The sequence below is a fragment of the Misgurnus anguillicaudatus genome, chromosome 16, assembly GCF_027580225.2.
Source record: "Misgurnus anguillicaudatus chromosome 16, ASM2758022v2, whole genome shotgun sequence".
Classification (NCBI taxonomy): Eukaryota; Metazoa; Chordata; class Actinopteri; order Cypriniformes; family Cobitidae; genus Misgurnus; species Misgurnus anguillicaudatus.
This window is the reverse complement of record NC_073352.2, coordinates 36,003,467-36,023,428: the sequence shown is the minus strand read 5'-3', so window position 1 is coordinate 36,023,428 and position 19,962 is coordinate 36,003,467. Positions and strand designations below refer to the sequence as shown.

Here is a 19,962-nt window from a genome sequence, read left to right as displayed (position 1 = left end):
GCAGCAATGCAAGAGAGAGAATTTGATTATAAAATATCACACCACAGCAGTGGTCTTTGGATGAGAGGCCCTACTGTAGGTTCACCAAGGCTCAAAAGTTAGACCACTGAAATAATGACCAAATCTGGGTGTTATAAGAAATGCATATGCATTTAACTGTGCTTCATTCATTAACAGTTACTTTTGATTTGGCACGTAGGGATTCTTTGAAAAACCTCAGTCACTCGACACAGTGAAACATTTATAATGCATCATTAGCATGTATAACACTGGGTCGTACTGGGTCACGGTAATCTACTGTAAACCCAATGATTCACAAATGGCTGATGGTTGAGGTTATACATGCTCACAGAGATTGTGCAATCTCACGACAATGATGCATTATTCAAAATAAGGAAAACAGTGTTCAGCAGTGAACATGAGACTCACCGCTGTGCACATCATGTATCCGGCCCCGAAATCAAAGCGACACTGTTCGTTCATGGAATAATGTAGTCCGGGCAGCTGGGGAAGCTCCTCCCATGTGTGCTCAAACGGGTCGTCACGAAGACAATCATATGAACTACAGTGAAGAATGGGGTGGTATGTAATCCACAGTCATACTACTCAATTCATTGGATGTGTATGATTGCGTACAGTATGTATGTCCGGCACTCAATGTCGCCCCTAAAATTCACAGGGCCCGGATCGAGCTGCATTCAAACCCTAAGGAAGCCCTAAAATATTCCAGGTTTTTCCACCTGAAGACAGCTTTGCTAGTACTCACTGTAGGTAGCGTCCTAGTTCCTGTTGACTACAGCGGGACCAGTGAAATCGGTGGAAAGCAGCCTGCACCAACGGGGCCATGATGCTCCCCATTTGCACCTCATCTCCACAACGATTTCCCTGTCCATCATGCTCCATACCCAACCTACAATACATCAAAAGACAAATCTCTGGAGACTTTATTCATGGAGGATTTTAATACACCCAACGTTATCATGACTTTTGTCTGTGATTACTGGTCATGGATTTTGAATAGGATGAACGTTCAAAAAAAAAGTTTACATACACCTTGCAGAATGCGTAAAAAATTGAAAATGAAGGCTTGTTTTTAATTTAGTTCTGCCCTTAACAAGTTATTGACAAATATTTACAGAAAGGTCACAAAACAGAAAAAAATAACCGAGTTCAAAATTACATACACCGGATTCAATGTTACTGGACAATCAATGAGAGTTTGAGGTAGATGTTACGCAACTATTACAATAGATACAAACATAAAGTGACACTCAAGAAGCATACACTTAAAAGTCAGGTGTATGTAAACTTTTGGACAGGGTGACCAGTTGAATTTGTCTTTATCCTATTTTTTCATTTAATGTATTGTCCTTCAGAAGTCCCCCTGTAGTCGATAATTGTATCACTCATAATAGCATATGAAAAAGGTTTTTTTATGCTTTAAAATGGCTTGAATGTAACTCTACACCCTTTCTTAATTTAGTATACGTGGATTGATGAATACAGTAATTAGTCCCCGCCTCCATTCAATAGATATATGTGTGGTGTGAATTAAATGCACCTTTATTCAAAAAGCAAGAAAGAAACTCCACCCAGATCAAACTATAACCTACAAATGACATCATACAAATTAGCCACGTGGTGATGCCCATTGCCATGAGACATCTTGATCTGAAGCCTGCGGGGTGATACTCACACGTGGCCGGTTTCATGCGCCACCACAAAAGCTGATGAGAAACCATCTTCGTGATTGAGGGTGCAGCTGCGTACGGGATGACACATGCCTGTGACAGGAGCGTAACCTAACAACACATAACATAACAACAGCTTATATCTTTAGGACTGGGGTCAACATCATATCAAGGTCATTGATCACTTCACTACCCTGCATTCCTGTAGGCCCAAACTCTTGGCGAGTGAGAAAGATGGCGTGATCGTGGTATTCTTTGTCATTGGTGTCTTTCCTCTGCTGTTCGAAAGCCCAGCGACACACATTCTCCAAACTCTGAGAAGGGTTGCCCAGTTCAATGAGACTTGAAGACTGCAAGCAAAAAAAGGTCTTAGTCGTACTTCAAGGAAAGATTTTACTTTTGCTTTATTGTGCTTGATACATCAATTCAGCATCTGTGACATAATGTTGACTATAGCAAATAACATTCCATCTTACAGCAAACAATACTTTTACGATATTCATTCATGTTCATTGTAAACCTTTACTATTTCATATTTTAAATCCTATGTTGTATCTGTTAATGCTAGTTATTGCATGTAAAGTAGCATGAATGAACCACTTTACAAAGACTTAAAAAGATGTGTTAGCTAGTTAGTAAGTTCATGTTAGCTAAAGCACAATATTACAGAACGAAGCAATAGTATAAAATGTGACAGTACAACAAACAAATGTCCAAAAACAGGCACGCTCTTACAGCAGCACTTTGGTATAGAAAACTACATCCACGAGATTCAGCGCATTCAGTGCAAACCAACCCTGCTACTGTACGCACATCCTTCAGACTTTCATTGAAAGTGCATTACACACAAACTTGGGATTCCTATTACAAAAATGCTGTTTAATACATCTGAACCCAGATATTCATTTAAACTGTGGCCAGAACTATTATTGTACATCAGATCATTATACAATCAAACAACACAATTGTTTATTTGGTATCACTTTAAATGTAAAAGTCATCAACACAAACAGTACAGTGTGTGAAATAAAACTCAATATTTTTCTATACCCAAATCAACTCTTATATTATAAAGGTGTTGTTATTATTACATTAAAGCTCACGTGGACAAAGGCTCGTTCTGGAGATAATGTGTGTGAAGAAACATCCAGACAGTGTTTTGATGACGTGGCTACAAGAGCAATGAAAGTAGTAGATCCCTTCCAGATGTGTGTCCTAAAATGCCTCTCCCCCCCCCCCTCAACTGCGAGACAGTGTAATGCTGCTAGTACGCAATAGGGGGCGACCTCATCATGCCAGTGCTGTGAGAGAAAGAGGGCGGTGGGAAGATAACTCAGCATCACTCACAGTAAAGCACAAGTGCATCTATTTCTTAATTCTCTCATTATGTTACAGACTGATTAAATTAAACAATAGGTCCGTGTGCATACAGTAGAATAGTAGTTCTCATATTCCACTGCTGGTATGCTGACTTAAAAACAACAGCAGTTTTTATAACAACAATAAAATTATTCAAATAAAACATTTGACCATTTACTGGATTTTAAATGATGACAATACTAATTATAATAATATTTTTGTGCAACAATCTGCATTTTAGTGCCTAGCAAAAGAGCATACAAGTACTGGGACATACTAACATGTAACATATGTGACCATTGTGACCATAATGCAACTTGTTGCATTTCAGCTTTTCTTCATTTGTTATTTCTTAATGAATTTTATTTTCTAAATACAGTTTATAGGGATAGTTCACTCAAAAATGATTTTTGTGTGATCTGTCTCTTTAATTGATGAATTCTTTATAGCATCACTAAACTGCTCTCTTTCTCTGGATAATATCAGCTGTTACAGTGTGCATGGATCTGATGATTGATTTGTCAAACAGGAACACTGACTTTGGGTTTCAGCAGTTTTATAAGGATGACAGAAATGAAAGCTATAGCGTAGGTTCTACCAGGAAGACTAAATGCCACGTCATTCATTACATTTTGATCTAGCCAATCATCCCAATCAACTCTTGGTGTATATAAATTCCCAACTCAACCTCTTTTGCGTGTGCAGATGCAACGCTGATGTTCACCTCCATCTTCCCCACCACCAGGTTGACCCTATCCATACATCGGGGGTAAGCTCCGCCCCTGCCTTCAACTCAGGCAGGAACTGCGGAAAGCTACAACCCTTCGGCTGAGTTATGGACTGGGTTCTACGCCAAAGAACTATATCATAGCTGCATCCTTTTGCTTACAAATTGTTAAATAAATGCTATCAAATGTTACATTACCTCCTGAGTCTTTCTGGTAGAACAGTTTGTCTCATACGTATTGACAATGTTGAAAAATAAGTGAAGATAAATCTCTCTTATGCTATTTGTATGTTTTTAAGAGTTTGTTATCTACATTTTTACTATGTCACATGTGTTATATTTTCTCAAACATCACACTACTATATACAGTATGTATTTTTCTTCAAAAATTGTGTTTTACAAAAAAATGTACTGCTTAGACTTATATCAAATACCATATCAAAACCTGAAGATACGTGATATAAGTTGGGCAAACCAGGACACAAGCATGCGTCTTTATCTTTTCTGATGTATTATACAGAAATATATTGTAAATGTTTACACATGGGTGTGCGCACAAAACTCAACTTTATTGTTATTCCTTCACATACACAGTAAACAGAACAACAAGTGAACCAAGATGCACAGACAACAAGACAAACTGTACAAGTCAGGTACATATTAAAGAGCTATGGTGTGAGTTTCTGTGGATTGATGCAGGTTATAAAACATGTCAAAGTAGCAGTCGATGGGAAGAGTTCAACAGATATGTTCGAGGCGAGCAGGGTCGTGCCGCTGCCGACAACACCGGTTGCTACAGTAATTGGAAATGATGGACAACCTGCTGGCAAGAAGGGCGAGGCTGAATGCTGAACGGGGCTGCGGAGGAGAGGAGTGGGTGTGGAAGAGAAAGAGAGACGTGCTTTAATGTGTCTCCCTCATGAACTCAGACTTTTGTTAACGCTGGCTATAGTGCTAGTAAATGCATAGCTAAACAGATGTGTTTTGAGTCTGGATTTGAATGTGACTACTGTTGGAGCACATCTGATCTCTTCTGGAAGCTGGTTCCAACTGCGACTGGCATAATAGCTAAAAGCTGACTTTCCTTGCATTGAGTGAACCCTTGGTATTTCTAGCTGATGTGATCCTAATGATCTGAGTGATCTGTTGGGTTTATATTCAATGAGCATATCAGCAATGTATTGAGGTCCTAGTCCACTGAGTGATTTATATACCATTAATAATACTTTAAAATCAATCCTAAATGTAACTGGTAGCCAGTGTAGTGACCTGAGGACCGGTGTGATATGTTCATATTTTCTGGTTCTGCTCAGAATCCTGGCAGCAGCGTTCTGAATGAGCTGGAGCTGTCTAATGGTCTTTTTGTGAGGAGGCCATTACAATAATCCACCCTGCTGGTGATGAAAGCATGCACAAGTTTCTCTAAATCTTGTCTGGAAACAAAGCATCTAATTCTTGCAATATTTTTGAGATGATAATATGCTGATTTAGTTATTGCTTTGACATGACTACTGAAACTAAGGTCCTACTCCGGAATAACACCAAGATTCCTGACTTGATGTTTAGTTGTTTGACCTCTAGCGTCAAGGTATGCATTCACCTTGAGAACTTCATCTTTGTTTCCAAATGCAATGACTTCAGTTTTCTCTTTGTTTAACTGAAGAAAGTTTTGGCACATCCAACTGTTAACTTCATCAATGCATTTGCACAGGGAGTCAATGGGATTGCAGTCATTAGGGGATAGAGCTAAGTAGATCTGAGTGACATCTGCATAACTGTGATAGGCAATTTGGCATACTGTATTAAATACAGTATGCTGTGATATTACTTCATTTGACTCATATTGAACATCCATAGCGCATATCCATGTGTTAGGTGAGGAGACGCCCTGTGCCGCTCTAATGTATACGGTCCATATCAACTGTGGCACTGTGGTTCAAATGGCCCAGTGTCAGTCTCTTGGTCTATTTACAATCTATCTAACTTTGGAAAGATTAGTATAGTGTGTATATGTAAGACAGTTGGCATTGTAAAAACTTCATCCTGGCAAGACAAGGCCACTACAAATCAGCCCGACCTGCGGCAAACCTCTCTCCAACCTGAGAACCACATGTGAACACCACAAAAACCCCACGCCATCTTTTACTGAAAACGTCATCATTTATGTGTTGTGAGCTATTCCTCTGACTGAGTGAACCCATCAATTCTCCATCAATCTGTGATGAGATCTTGATAGTACAGATGTGAATAACCTGTAAGTTATGGCTGTTTCTGGAGCAGTTAGAGTGCTCAGATTATCTGAGGTTAGCTGCCTGATTTGAGGGTTAGGGAAAAGAAGTTCAAGATTTGTGTTTATGAATGAGGCAGGGTGATAATTGATTTTTTTTTATAAAGCATTCGTAATTCTACTTCCCAGGATATTTGCCTTGCTGGGTCCTGTAGGATGAGTATTTGTATGCGTTTTGGGGAAATCAGCACTCTGTATGCTTTGGTGTTGAACTGTGAAGGCGTGTGACATTGAAAAGACTCCCATGGGAACCCTATGCTTTTGTTCCCTAAGTTTTAAGTCCATTGGAAAAACAGGCTCCAGCTAGGAAACGGTGAGCAACCAGGACCCAGCAAAAGATACAAGCTAAACTGCCAGTGCATTTGTGTTGGTGCAAATGTTAAAAAGATGGCTGAAGTGGTGCGTGCCTATACATACAGTATAAACAGCTGATCAAATGTCAAACTGTCACCATAAAAAAACCCTACGGTGGTAAATGAACACACACAGGGAGAGAAAGAGGGTGAGAGAGAGAGAAACCCTAACATACAATAAATCCTGCACAGTAAGACCCTAAAAGTCTTCACAGTGGACCTTGGAACCGGTTCAGATCTATATTTTAAGTGATCAGTTGAGTCCAGGTCGGTCCCAGTTTAACGGGTCTGAATAACACTGGCTATGTTAACATGCACAAAATTGTGTCAATCTAACTGAATTTAATTCGACAGTACGGTTTATATGTACCCTAAACATGCAATCTGATTAATTAAAATGTTGGTTTATATGTACATTCAATATAATCCCAACCAAATGTCTGTAAAAGCGCACAGCCAGGGTTGCCAGATTCACGAATCAAAACCAGCCCAATAGACATTCAAAACTAGCCCAAAAGCATCCCAATGACTATTCACAACCCAAATACCAATAACTAATTAACAAAATCTTTGAGCCACAGAAGAAAAAACTAGTGAAAACTGTTTAAAAGTAGCCCAAATCTAAACTCGAAAAAAGCAGAAGACTTGTCAACGCCACCCAGCGCACAGCATCTCTCGTCGAGTTCACACTTTATCTCTGGACAAAAGTCAAAGCTGAGCTGGAGAAAGTTTTTCTTAAGAAGTTATGAAAACACAACTTTCGAAAGGGACCACGCTATTTCATTGCTTTATGTAGCCAGATGTTATGAAAGTACATAAGAACGCGGCAGAAAGTACAGTGCGTGACGCCATTACCTCAATAATACATTGCCATTGCGTATTTCTGTGACATGAATCATGTGATACGTAAATATGAGAATATAAATATGAAATAATAACCATCACAGAAAACTTTCTCCTACTTCACAAGAAACATCATTCTGTTTGATTTATAAGCTTGTTTCCTCATGGGGACCTCAAAATGTCTCCACAAGGTCACAAAAAAACTGGTATCACTATCACAATGTGACACACAAACACACACGCACGCATGCACGCACACACACACACACACACACACACGCGCACACACACACACACACACACACACACACACAGATGGTAGCAAATGCTAATCTCAAGCGCATTGCACTGAATGAACAGATCATTGGCAAACAGTTTTATTTTGTAAGCTGACTCAAGATATATAAATGAAAAGCTGTAATATAAAATCACCCATCACAGTTTTATAATCTGGAATAATTTGTGGATTAGGCTCTTTAAATCGGCAAGAGTGGAATTATTAGGATATGGATTGTGTGCATTAAAGTCGGGTAACCTACAACAGAAAATGCTGCTAAGCTAAGACAATGTTTTATTTTCAGAGACGGACACTAATTAAGTATTTTTACTTTCGACATAAAAGTACACTTTTAATTATTCGTGTTTTTCTTTGGAAAACATACATTACAAAGCATAATATCATAATTTTTACTCCACTACATTTCATAATTTCAAGTTTTTGGTTTATATTTAATATTTAAGTACATTAAACATCTAGTAAATTTTTTACTTTTACTTAAGAAAAGTAAAAGTTTAATATGCAATATAAAAGGAATACACAGTATGATTCTATGCTTTAGAATGTAATGAACATTTTTTAGTAAAGTAAAGTAAAGTTTTTCCCAAGACAAACAGTCTTTTAAAGCACAGATGCTTGGAAGATTCACTTAAAATACTCAAGAAGTGTTTATTTTCACAACTTGTTTATTGTCTTAAAGGGCACCTATTATGCAAAATCCACTTTTACAAGATGTTTGGACATAAATGTGTGTTGGCAGTGTGTGAATTTTTTTGTTTTTTAATCTCCATTACACCAAAGTAGTCTCATTAGACATGCCGTTTTGATTCATGCTACTGTATAATAAATGATCTGTGGGGTATTTTGAGCTGAAATTTCACAGGCACATTCTGGGCACACCTGAGACTTATATAACATCTTGTAAAAAGGCCATAATATGTGCACTTAATAGCAATGTGCTGTGGAATATTTGCCGACCGGGTCCAGTCGAGTCTGTGTCTTTCTGTCCTGGTTCGGGTCCAGCTATCAAATAATAGACGGGTCTTTCTTTAGTCCGGGTATTAAATTTGTGACATTTCTTTGTTCCAACTCTTAGATATTAGACGGGTTCGGGTCGGTTCTGTGTAGCACATTCACAAATCTCTTCGGGTTCGGGTACAAATGTTTGGACATGTGAAGACCTCTACCCTGAACATGCACCAAGAGAGTAAATATGGTGAATTTAGATGTTTGTGTTGATTCTGCTGGATTTATACTACACAGCACATCTCATCTCATCAGATTCATGATTAGGGTAAGGGTTAGGTTTCTTACTTTTTTGGCATCCACCAAAACAATCCGAACTAGCACCACATTTATTCGTGCCCCGAGAGAATGGTCATGATAGATTTCATTCACCTGTAGAGAGAAAAGAAGAATTATACTTCACATTAAAATACTAGACATGCTTTAATATTATAAGTGCAAAGCCTTACTGCAAAAAAGATTGTGTTTAGGTTCTTAAAACTCAAGGTCAGACTTCAGGCTAAAATTCAACAGTAAATGTGATATATGACTACATACAGTATCAGTATGGCATACTTAAATCATTATTATTGGTCAGCCTTTATGTTTGTCAGTGAGTTTTGAAAATATTTAACCAATAAAAAGTTTTAAAAAGTGCTTGTCAACGTGGACAACATAGTGTGTTATCATTTAAAGATACAGTGTTTCTTGAAAATAATATCCAATTTGGACATACAAGCTTTCGGGAGGACAGTAATAATGTGATACTCAAGACTCAATATTCTAATCTCACTTATCGACTTGTTTTTTATCTCTTTATCAGACAGATCATTCAAGTTCAAAGGTGTCCTGAGATGAGGTGATGATTTTAAAGATGAGGTGATCAACTTCAGTAGTTCAGTCTGCAAAATACTGGTACTGACCCAACAATAAGGGTAGATTTGCATCATGCAATCTGCCATTTAAAAAACATACATACATAAATGTTAAGAGTAAAGCAACATTATCACACTAACAATTGTTTTAGTAAAACACAAAGTGAATTTTTCACATGTGATGACTATGAATCAAAACCCTTCCAGGATCCTCATACTGCACACTGATGTATGCAGCCTTTTTCCCATGTGACAACTAGCCCCAGTGTCCTTTACTATCTTTTTATGGTCATTATTTGGTCCTCACAAAGTGAGCAAAACCTGACACACACGTCAAAACACACAAACACAAGCTGGACCAATCAAAATCTGGGCCAGACCCACTAATGCACAAGAGAGCCGTTTTCATTTCCCAGGATTCTGCGGTTTGACTTCTCACCCCTCGCCTCAGCCATCTTAACTTATTCAGTTGGCAGAAGGATAGGCCTAATGCACTGTGGGAAACACTGTCCCCAGACAGAGAGGGAGACAGAGACAGACAAATTGGTACAGAAGTTCAGACGTGGTGTCCTCTGCTGCTCTGAAAGCCCGCTAATGAGACATCGAGATGTATACACAGCCGACAATAATGAGATTTCTGATGGAAAGACTGAAAAAGGGGGGAGGAAGAATAAGAGACACAACCAGAGAAAAAGGAGAATTTAAAGGAGGGTCGGAAGGAAAGAATGGAGGTGCGAAATGGGACGGAAGCCTAAGCAAAAAATTACACAACACATTTACAGAAGCTCATGTGTCGCCGTACCTCCTCACCTGCTTTAACACGTATGATACACCGGTTGCTAAGCAACCTGCAAGCTTCAGAGTAGGGTGGAGTCAACTGCATTGCATGCAGTTGTAGCATCATCTCTTTTGTCTCTATATGTCTATGTTCCTGCGGGTCAATTAACAGCGCAAAAGGTTGTGGGTTTGAAGCCCAGGGAACACATACTGTATGAAACATACAGCTTGTATGCACTGTAATGCACAGAAATTTAAAGTCCTGTGCCCGGTTGCATGAAAGTCCTTAAGCTAAGAAATCCCTTAAATATAAGGTTAAGGGTGCCCTTAATAAAAAATGGGTTGCAAGAAAAACCCTTAAGTGAACCTTAAGGCTGTCAATAAGTATTTACCCTTAAATGCTAAAGTATTACCTTAAGTTCTGCTATGCGTTGCAACAAAGTCCTTAAGTCACATTTTCCCTTAAAAACTTAAGGGACTATAACAGGTCCCTTAACGTCACACGCGATGGCTGATTTTATGGTTATTTAAGAAAATGAAGTACCAACGCGCATTTCTAACCATCGAAATAATCCCTAGAGAAAAAGATGCGCATTTATTAGGAGAATCGCGGTTTGATCCTCCGTCAATCTAAAGTGTTTCCAGTTTGAATTACTTTGAGGTTTTATACACGCGGCACTTTACAGTCTGTTACGTATTTGCGATGTTTCATTGTACACAAATCTGCCGTCTGTTGAGCTGCGTGCGTTGATTTGTTACCGCTGTGAGATTTTGTAACCATAGCAACCGCGTCTCCGCTGCCGTGTTTTGGCAGAGACTACCGTAAAATACTTAGTATAAACACTTAGGTAAGGGTGACAGTTAAGACCTTTGTTGCAACCCTCTTAAATAAATCACTTACTTCAGGGATTTTTTTCTCCCTCAGGGAAACCCTCACTTAAGGAGTTTCATGCAACCGGGCACAGATAAATAACCTCTCGTTTTTATGACCCACAGTTCAGTTTCAAATTAACATACTCTATGGGCCTTTTTTAACCATCTAAGCGCATTGTCTAAATCACATGCTCCAAAAGGGTGTGTCCAAATCCACTTTTTGCTAATTTAACAACAGGAAAAATGTAAAAAATCTAAAAGGGTTGTTCCTATTCTCGTAATGAGTAATGGGTGTGTTTTGGGTGTAACGTGCAATAAACCAATCAAAGTCCCAGCTCTTATCCCCTTTAAAACCCAGTTGCGTTTGTGCCATGACGATTCCCTATTTAGAATTTGTAAACTGTAAACTGAAACATGATCAGTGTAATCTCAAAGAATAATTTACAAATATGCAAGAAAAGGTTTGTACTTCAAAAATACTTTATTTGTAACAAACAGGAGATTAAGAATTTATAAACGCGTGGCATTACTTAAATAAGGTTCTAATCTCACCATATGCCAGTGCTTCTCAATAATTTTCTGTCACGCCCCCCCTAGGAAGAAGTAAACATTTCGCGCCCCCCCAACTCTCCACCGCGACTGTAAATAGTATAATTTGTCTATAAAATGACACATCTGCAAAGCATTGTATCCTTATTAACATTAAAGAAAACACAAAAAAAGAAATATCAATCAACTTACAACAAAGAATAACTTTATTAACATTGTTTTTTCTGTAACAGTCTGTAACAGAAAAGACTTAAAATGCATCAATTTGCCTGAAATAAAAAAATCAATCCTTATTTACAGTATATTTTTTGACCATTTGATACTGAAAAATAAAATTAAATATAATCAATAAATAATAATAAAAAACTCAAGCGGCTTATCAGCGTGTTTGGGGTGTAATGTCTTTAAGTGACGATGCAAGAAAATCACTTCCTGAAAAAGTATTTTCCCTGGGGTCTCACGCGCCGCCCCTGGTGTCGCTTCGAGCCCCCCCTGGGGGTCCCGCCCCACTATTTGAGAAGCACTGCCATATGCAAAGGTACAGTCATCATACACAATAAATCCGTGGGGTAGCATTAAAAATGAAATGCACTTTTTAAAAGCAAAAATAAATATGCTTACTTTCTAGGCTACAGGTGAGGGCTGCAGCCTTTACGCCTTATAACGTCTCGCAATCGGTCCACATTTATGTCCAAGAGACTCAATAATAATTTTTTGCATTTCAATCCTTTAATTTTCCATATTTAAAAATGTTTGTATGCTGTTGCGCATCGATGCATCAAAAAAGGAAATGCGCATCGTCGTCCCATTTATGGCATGTATTACCAATGCGCTCTTTAAATAACAAAAACAATATTGCGCGATTGACTTTAGAGCAGGTTTTAGTTGGTCAATGGCGTAGTCTATTTTAGTTGCTTCAAAATACCAACGTGTCTGAATACACCTCATTTTCAAACCAAAAAAGCGCATGGGGCACAAATGGGTGCTATTTAAACAACGTGAAGTTGGCCATGAAAATGATGACTGCGCCGGGCTGAAACTAGCAATAAACGCTTTGCGCTGCATCGCACCGAGTGTATGATAGGGCCCATTATGTCGCCGCACCTGAAACAATCTCATCTTTGAAAGTACTTTATAGGACTTTTTATGGATTTCTTTAGAAATTATAAAGACCGGAGCTCTTTGGCTCGGTTGCCTTAGTAACCGTGCTAATGCAGACGACTGGTAAAAGCTTAGATGACTTCCAGGTGACCATGACTCCAGCTCTCTGAACGCTAATGATGGTTAAACTGAGGCACGACTTTCATGCAGAACACACACTGTGCAACACCTCAAGACTCTGCATTAGGAGAAGCATTGCATGATGGGATATGAATACTGCCTTGTTTCCAGGCTGCACTTTAAAGAAGAGAAACAGCCATGACTGGCACTGAAATTCTGCACACATTCACACATGGTAGAAAAGATTGAACATGTGAAACCGGACAGAGTCACACATCTTCAGCAACATAAACACAGGGTTCGTCTTCAACATCTGACAGAACAAATGTCTCCGTTAATGACTGTGAGAGTGTACACGTGCTTCTGCTGGCCTTGTGCAATGGCTTTCATCAGCCTACAGGTAACTAATGGAGAGTCTCTGCTGAATAAATGCAGAATAACAATATTTGTCTTCCTGTAGATCACCTGCTACAGCATTGCCTAAATCAGGCTCTTATGTTTAGGTTCAGTCATTTTACTTGGCAGTGGCAATGAATAATGGCTATGAAATGGCAAATGTCATTCCTTTGGTATTTATGACACATAGTCTTTCGCTGCAAAACCCTCTAAATACACAAAATGGAAATACTGAATGAACGAAATTAATTGGATTCAAAGCGAAAATCATCTATTTGATGAATGTATAATACATGCCAAGAACATTCTGTCAATATCATTGTCTCAATATGACGGTGGTGGGCTTTTGTGGTCTTCGGAGCTCTTCGTATATACTGTAAATGCCTCGAAATAAAGCACGTTACATAAATGAATTCTTGCCATTCAAATTTAACCTCAACATTTTTTTCTTTCTACAAATTACAATCCACAAACAAACAAATGTAATGCTGAATTGCTATTGGTCTCTTTAAGACTGCGAGTGGAGCGTGAAGGTGGTCTTCTCTATATTGCTGTGTAATGTACAGGAATGTTCAGAGATATGAGGGGACGCACTGATGGACAAACTCATTACTGAATCTCTGCCATTTTCACTTGACATTTTGGACCATTATTACCTATCTGACATTTCAGGACGAGAACAACGCGTCTATGAAGAGCTGATTACATAATGTTCTGCGTGCCTGGACGCCTTGTTTACACCTGAGCAGCAACTAATAGAGAAGGAAGCAATTAATATAGCCGCCTATTCACAATTCACACAATTAATGTGTACACATAAAGGTCTCGACTCCATCACGCAGGCTGGCTGAGTCGGTCGCTTGTGCAAACACTCCATGTGAAACGAGTCCGACTACAAGCATTAGAGACACGTGAGCCATGTACAGCTGCAGGAATAGGAACATTGATCTCAGATCAGCAGGGGGTTTTTTTCAAGATAAAACCGAAATCAGTAAATTTGTTGTGAAAAGTGGGTTTTGATACTTAATGGGTATCAAAAAAAAAGACTTTAATGAATATTGCTGGATAATCTTAACATATCAGAAAGACCAAAATGCTACCAACATTGTTTATTGTATAAAAGTAATCAACAATTGGCATCCTAATGACGTTTGAGAATTTGTGGCCCTGTCTGTGAAATCCAGTCTAAAGTCTCATAATCTAATGATGAGATTCTAGGAGCATGCTTACACCGCACGACTCGATTTTAGGATTTATGAAGCCTTTCTGAAAGGGCATCGTGCCACCCACATTCAGTCCTGGGTGATGCCCGTAGTAGGCAGATCAGTGCTCAGACATCTACTAATCTTTCTTTCCGTATTTTGAGACACCAGCAGCCACTGGCCAAGAGCACTTATAACAGCTGACGGTAGAAACAAGCCGTCTTCTAGCTTTAAAGGTATAGTTCACTTTAAAACGAAGATTCTTCCTCATTTATCACAATACTTCCAAAATATTTTTTTCCTATTATGGTCACTATCTGCTGTGTGTTTACCATCATTTCTCAAAATATCTTCTTTTCTGTTGATCAATTCATACAGGTTTAGAACAACATGAGCATAAGTACATGATGACAGATTTTTTATTTTAAAGTGAACTATCCCTTTAATTTGACAAAAAACAATCTCAGGTACTACGCATAACACATCATCGCATGCAGCCACTGATTGCAAAAAGATGATCATTTAAGAGGAAAATTCTGCAAAAATCTGCTCTCACAGCTCATCACATTCTTTCATGTCTCTCACTTTTCTCTCCTTGACTCCCGGAGAGCGAGAGAGACATGCGCCCTCCGAAAGTGAGCAAAGTAAACTTTCAAGAAGAAGGCAGCAAGAACTCAATGCGTGGGAGAGAGAGGAGACGCGATGTTATTTATATATTTCTGTTTATCTGTTTTCCTGTCATTTATTCTGTACGCGGCGTTTGAAACACCCCCTAGGACGAGAACAAGAAGGGAGTAAAGGAAATAACAGTGGCACAGCTGCAGAAAATGTTCGGGGACTCGTGATAACCGGAGAAAATATGCAATATACAGACAAATGGTGAGGTTATAACAGATTGTTTTACCCGCCTTTATATCCCATTTTATCTTAGATGGAGTGATCCGTGATGTAGAAAAATGACTGCAGAACTGATCTAATATGTGTCTGATTTTACCTCCCATCATTGACCATTACAGATGATATAATATTCCTCATATTGTTTGTGTCTAGAAGGTCTCTCTCTCTCTCGGTCTCTCTCTCTCTCTCTCTCTCTCTGCGTAGGTTTAATTTGTGGAGATTAAAGGATGGATAGTGAGGAGCAGATGAGAGTGTTTTTTTCCTGAGGCATATTTTCCCTTCAGCTTACTGTCACCTTGAACCACGTGACACAAAACCTGCTGGATCTTTACCTGAGCTAGACATTCGCATGACAAAAACAAAGAATCTATATTAATTTATATTCCTATATACAGTACTATAGCACTGTTGTCAAACATAACAAATACTGCTAAACCTTACTAGCTTAACTACGTTTTTGCTCTGGATCACTACTGAGAGTAAATGTCCTTTCCTCTGTTGATATTCGCATATTATTTATTGTATTGTACTAACTGTCATGATTATGCACCAATAATTATTGTAGTATTGTATATGTATGTATGCACGTATGTTATACTTTTTTTATAACACAACATGGCTGTTGAATGTTTTATTCTCATTGTTTGAGAAATGTTATACTGCATTATTTTTTGACCTCTCAAATGTGTTAAAATAACCACCAGAGCAATGTCTGTGGTAACTGTGGTATAAGAGGAATAATTCAACGCCCCATCGTCAGGTATTCCTTACTTACTATTAACTTGTAAACATTGATTTGAACAAAATCAGCTCTGGAAAAAAACATCATTATCAAGAACTTACAGACCATGAGATTTCTATTAGTCCAATACGAGAGCAAGCAGTCCTACAGTCAATAAATGTTAAAGAATACTATAGTATGTCAAGAATAAATGTAGTCATTTTGGTATGATAACACTCTGCCTGTAATGCCCTTTCTTCGTCGATTATTATAACGCTGTCATAATTGCGGCGCTGTCTATTGTTCTTTGATTTTTCTCAAGGGTATCCTAAACACAACAGGCAGCGTGGGTGGCCTGAGCATGCTTACAATGTTCATAAGAGTAAGGAGGTACTTCTCCACATGTTGCTGCCCGTGAAACTGCACCACAGAGTCATCCACCCCCAGCAAAACCTCGATGTTGTAGGCTCGCTCCGGGGACTGTCTGCGGGCTCGTCGGCTCTGGTTTATGCTGCGTTCGACACCTTGATAGAGGGTTTCCAGATCCATCAGGCCGCCCAAGTCAGCACCTACGAAGACACAGATGACACTGTATTTACTACAAACAAAGCGTTTTCTGGACTGGCTCACCCCCAAAATGAAAAAAAGGCTGTCAACTTTCAATCACATTCACCTACAAACCAAGATGACTTAGATTTATTGACATTTATGCAGTTGCAGACACTATAAGACATTCAATACATACATTTCACCAATATGCATGGATCAATGCACCAACTGAGCTACGGGAACACAATGAACTATTGTTTTCTGTGGAACGCAATAAGAGAAATGATGGATCTGCGTGAGAAACAAAAGACTTTTTAAATTGTGGTTTAATCCAGCAAGTCTGAATGAGTTGTTCACAAATTTGACTACAGGAGAGTATATAGTGTAATAAGCTTAAACATTTACAGCATTTAACAATTTACCAGAGCCACGGAACATATTAAATCCAATGCTTAATTCCATTGCGATGGCATGAGAAATAGCGCCCAGGCCAGCACGCTATTTAGAAAAATACTGTTTGAATACGGGTTTAGAAAAACTGCAAAAAAGATCATTCAACAGACAGTCACAGAAGAAAAAGCCATCCCGTGTTATGAAGAGAAAGATATCAAAATGTCACAAGGTCATTGCCTTCACAGGCAGATAGATGGCAGATAGCGTACAGAACACATTGAGGAAGATCTATCACCTTGTCTTCATCACCCAATCGGCTGGGGGCATCTTCTATGCTCCAATTATGTAAGGTTTCCAAGGCAACCTGCTCATGGGTAAACCAACGCTCGGTGCAGACTAATATTAGCTCACCAGTCACTTTCTTATTGGATGATAATCCGAGAGTAAGAACAATATTCATCATGTTAACGCTGAGAGTCAGTTTCATATTATTAAAGGACTACAGAGGCACAGAAAAGCACAGAGAAATGGGCTTGTTTTCTTCTTCACTCTTCTTGTTATTTTGGAGCGTTGTAGATTTCCTCTCACCAGCAGGTGGTCTTTGTCTTTACCGCTGGTGTCAGCAGATTTCCACTCAAAATTAGCAGAAAGCTTATACAACAAAAAACTATGAATGTGACCTTGGCTCTTTTGTACAATACTGTACGCGTATCAAAACAGAAATGAACAAATAGAACGAAAAACTTAAGCCTAGAAGTTTTTGTGGAAAAAGTTTGATCTTATATAAAGTCTTATGATGCAACTGTTACTACTGCAATCGCTTAAAACTCAAGAAAACGGTTCACCTTTTTTCCATTAAATGCTGCTTAGTAAAAATCGCCTTCATTAAATATATTTACATATGGTAAAAATATGTGATCCACCCAAACTTAACCCGTCACCCTGTCTCTGCTTTGGTGTCACGAGAGAATATTCACATTCAGGCTGAGGAGCACTCGCCCTTATCAAGACACAAACCTACTTTGTCTTTCAACCTTTGCAAAATGTCAAGAAAACCTGTGAGGGAGAGAGCGTGGGGAAAAAAGATTGATATCATTCTTTGGGTTATAGATTTCCTTCAAGTGGATGTACACAACAATAGGGTACAGTAAGCTTTGTGTCTGCTTCAGGATGTGTATCCATAAGTTAGTCTAATGTACTGAGCTCACTAAAGTTTCTTATGCGATAGCCGTCCCCCTGACCTACAAACAGCCCGGAAAAGTTTCATCAGCGCACACTCGCACATACAGTACAGTCATTTATAATATCACAAACGCCGCAAAATGTTTTGAGTCCAAAAAAATGCATAATAAATATCTGTGCATGAATGTGTAAAATGACAAACATAAAGATTATTATCACAAACCTGTGTTCTGAATTAGTAGTTGCATGCAAATCTATGCATAAATCTATAGAAATATGCAAACTTGAAAGAAAGAAAGAAAGAAAGACAGATGAGCTGTGCGTGAATGGCGCCTTGTACGATGGTGCTTTATACACCGATGATGTGGATTAAGAGTGTGAAGAAAAGCGTGTGAACTGTACGTACATGAAGCCAATGTACCAGCAATGTTTCTGTGTTCTTGATGAAGGCTATCACAACCTTTGAGAAACCTGATCCAGCTACACATATTTTCTAGGAGCCAGTTCTCAACTAATGCTCTTTCAGCCTTTTAATCTTTAATGGTGTGTTGTAAAAGCTGAGATCAAATTAAGCCTTTAGGAGCAGGCCATAGAGAGCCGGTAATGATATCAGTAACTAAATCATCTCCAGCAGTAATAAACTATGCCATTTGATTAAGCTCTATATTAATGCCAACAATGCACTAATGTTTACTACTGTATGTACAGAAGAAAGAAGAAATCACATGTGAGTGCACATTAATATAAGTGCTAGCTTTTCATAATCCTTATTGCAGTTGCTAAACACTAACCCAGACGTGTTTTGTACAAGCGAGAGCAATGCATTCTGGGAGAAATGCTTCACTTGGGCTATATCGAGACATCCAGCAATTCACACATTTTACTCTGGATGTCTACACAAGGGAAAGGTTTCAGAGGAGTGGCTCTTAAGAAATACAAGAAAACAGATCGCTTTTAGCCTTTTATTTTGTCACTTCCAGATCTTGAAGATAAACAGAAAATTCCACCCACTCGAGACGTATTGGGAGGGGCGCTGCTGTTTCCCCTTGCGTCCCTTCACCAGACACCTGTTTTAGCACAGGTCAGCTTTCAAATATTCATTTCATTCATTGGCCAGAGACAATGAAAGATGCACTGTGAAGATGTGTTGAATGATGGGAGATTGAGTTTTGGAGCAGGTTGCCTCACGCACACGCAGCAAGATTGCCTGCTTTACCATGGATAAAAGTGCAATGGTATAACCAAAAAAAAAACATTTTTTTTAAAAGATAATCATGCATTAGCATATTATATATCAAAGTGCCATGGTTTTACATTGTTGTGTACTATGACCACTACAGCCACTGAGCCAATGTTAAAGCTCTTTTATACCTCAGGAGCCTTAATGGATGGAGTTTTTCTTGAAAGTCCCTTAAGAGAAATAAAGACGACATAAAAGAGACAAGAGCTGACATTCTAGACATAGTACAGAACTATTCTCAGGGTTTTCCAAACTTTTTGCAGTGTTGTTGTCCATCCATTCACACACACACACACACACACACACAGAAGCACTTGCAAACACACAAACAAACACATGCAAACACACGTAAACTGCTGGCACGCAACAAAATCTCTAAGAGGGTCCCAGTCAGGATGCCGGGGCGGACAAAGGCTGAAGCCGGCCGGCGGTCGAAGGCTGCACAAGGCAGGGGAGCGCTGATCGCTGGAGCCTGGGAGAAAACACAGCACAGCAGAGAGAAAAAGGTAATAGTAGGAAAAAATAAAACAACAAACACTATTGAG

The 19,962-nt window shown here is 38.9% G+C and overlaps 1 protein-coding gene across 3 annotated transcripts in view; it reads right to left on the bottom strand.

Annotated features, from left to right (window-relative positions):
* LOC129422029 (A disintegrin and metalloproteinase with thrombospondin motifs 2) overlaps positions 1-19,962 on the bottom strand; it is a 144,835-nt gene that overhangs the window by 21,326 nt on the left and 103,547 nt on the right. For all 3 annotated transcript variants that reach the window (XM_073854577.1, XM_073854579.1, XM_073854578.1), the window contains exons 4-9: positions 16,423-16,622; positions 8,852-8,935; positions 1,885-2,041; positions 1,697-1,802; positions 767-910; positions 430-562 (exon numbers count right to left, since the gene is read on the bottom strand). In XM_073854577.1, coding sequence (XP_073710678.1) covers positions 430-562; positions 767-910; positions 1,697-1,802; positions 1,885-2,041; positions 8,852-8,935; positions 16,423-16,622 — 824 coding nt within the window. The remainder of the gene's footprint in view (positions 1-429; positions 563-766; positions 911-1,696; positions 1,803-1,884; positions 2,042-8,851; positions 8,936-16,422; positions 16,623-19,962) is intronic.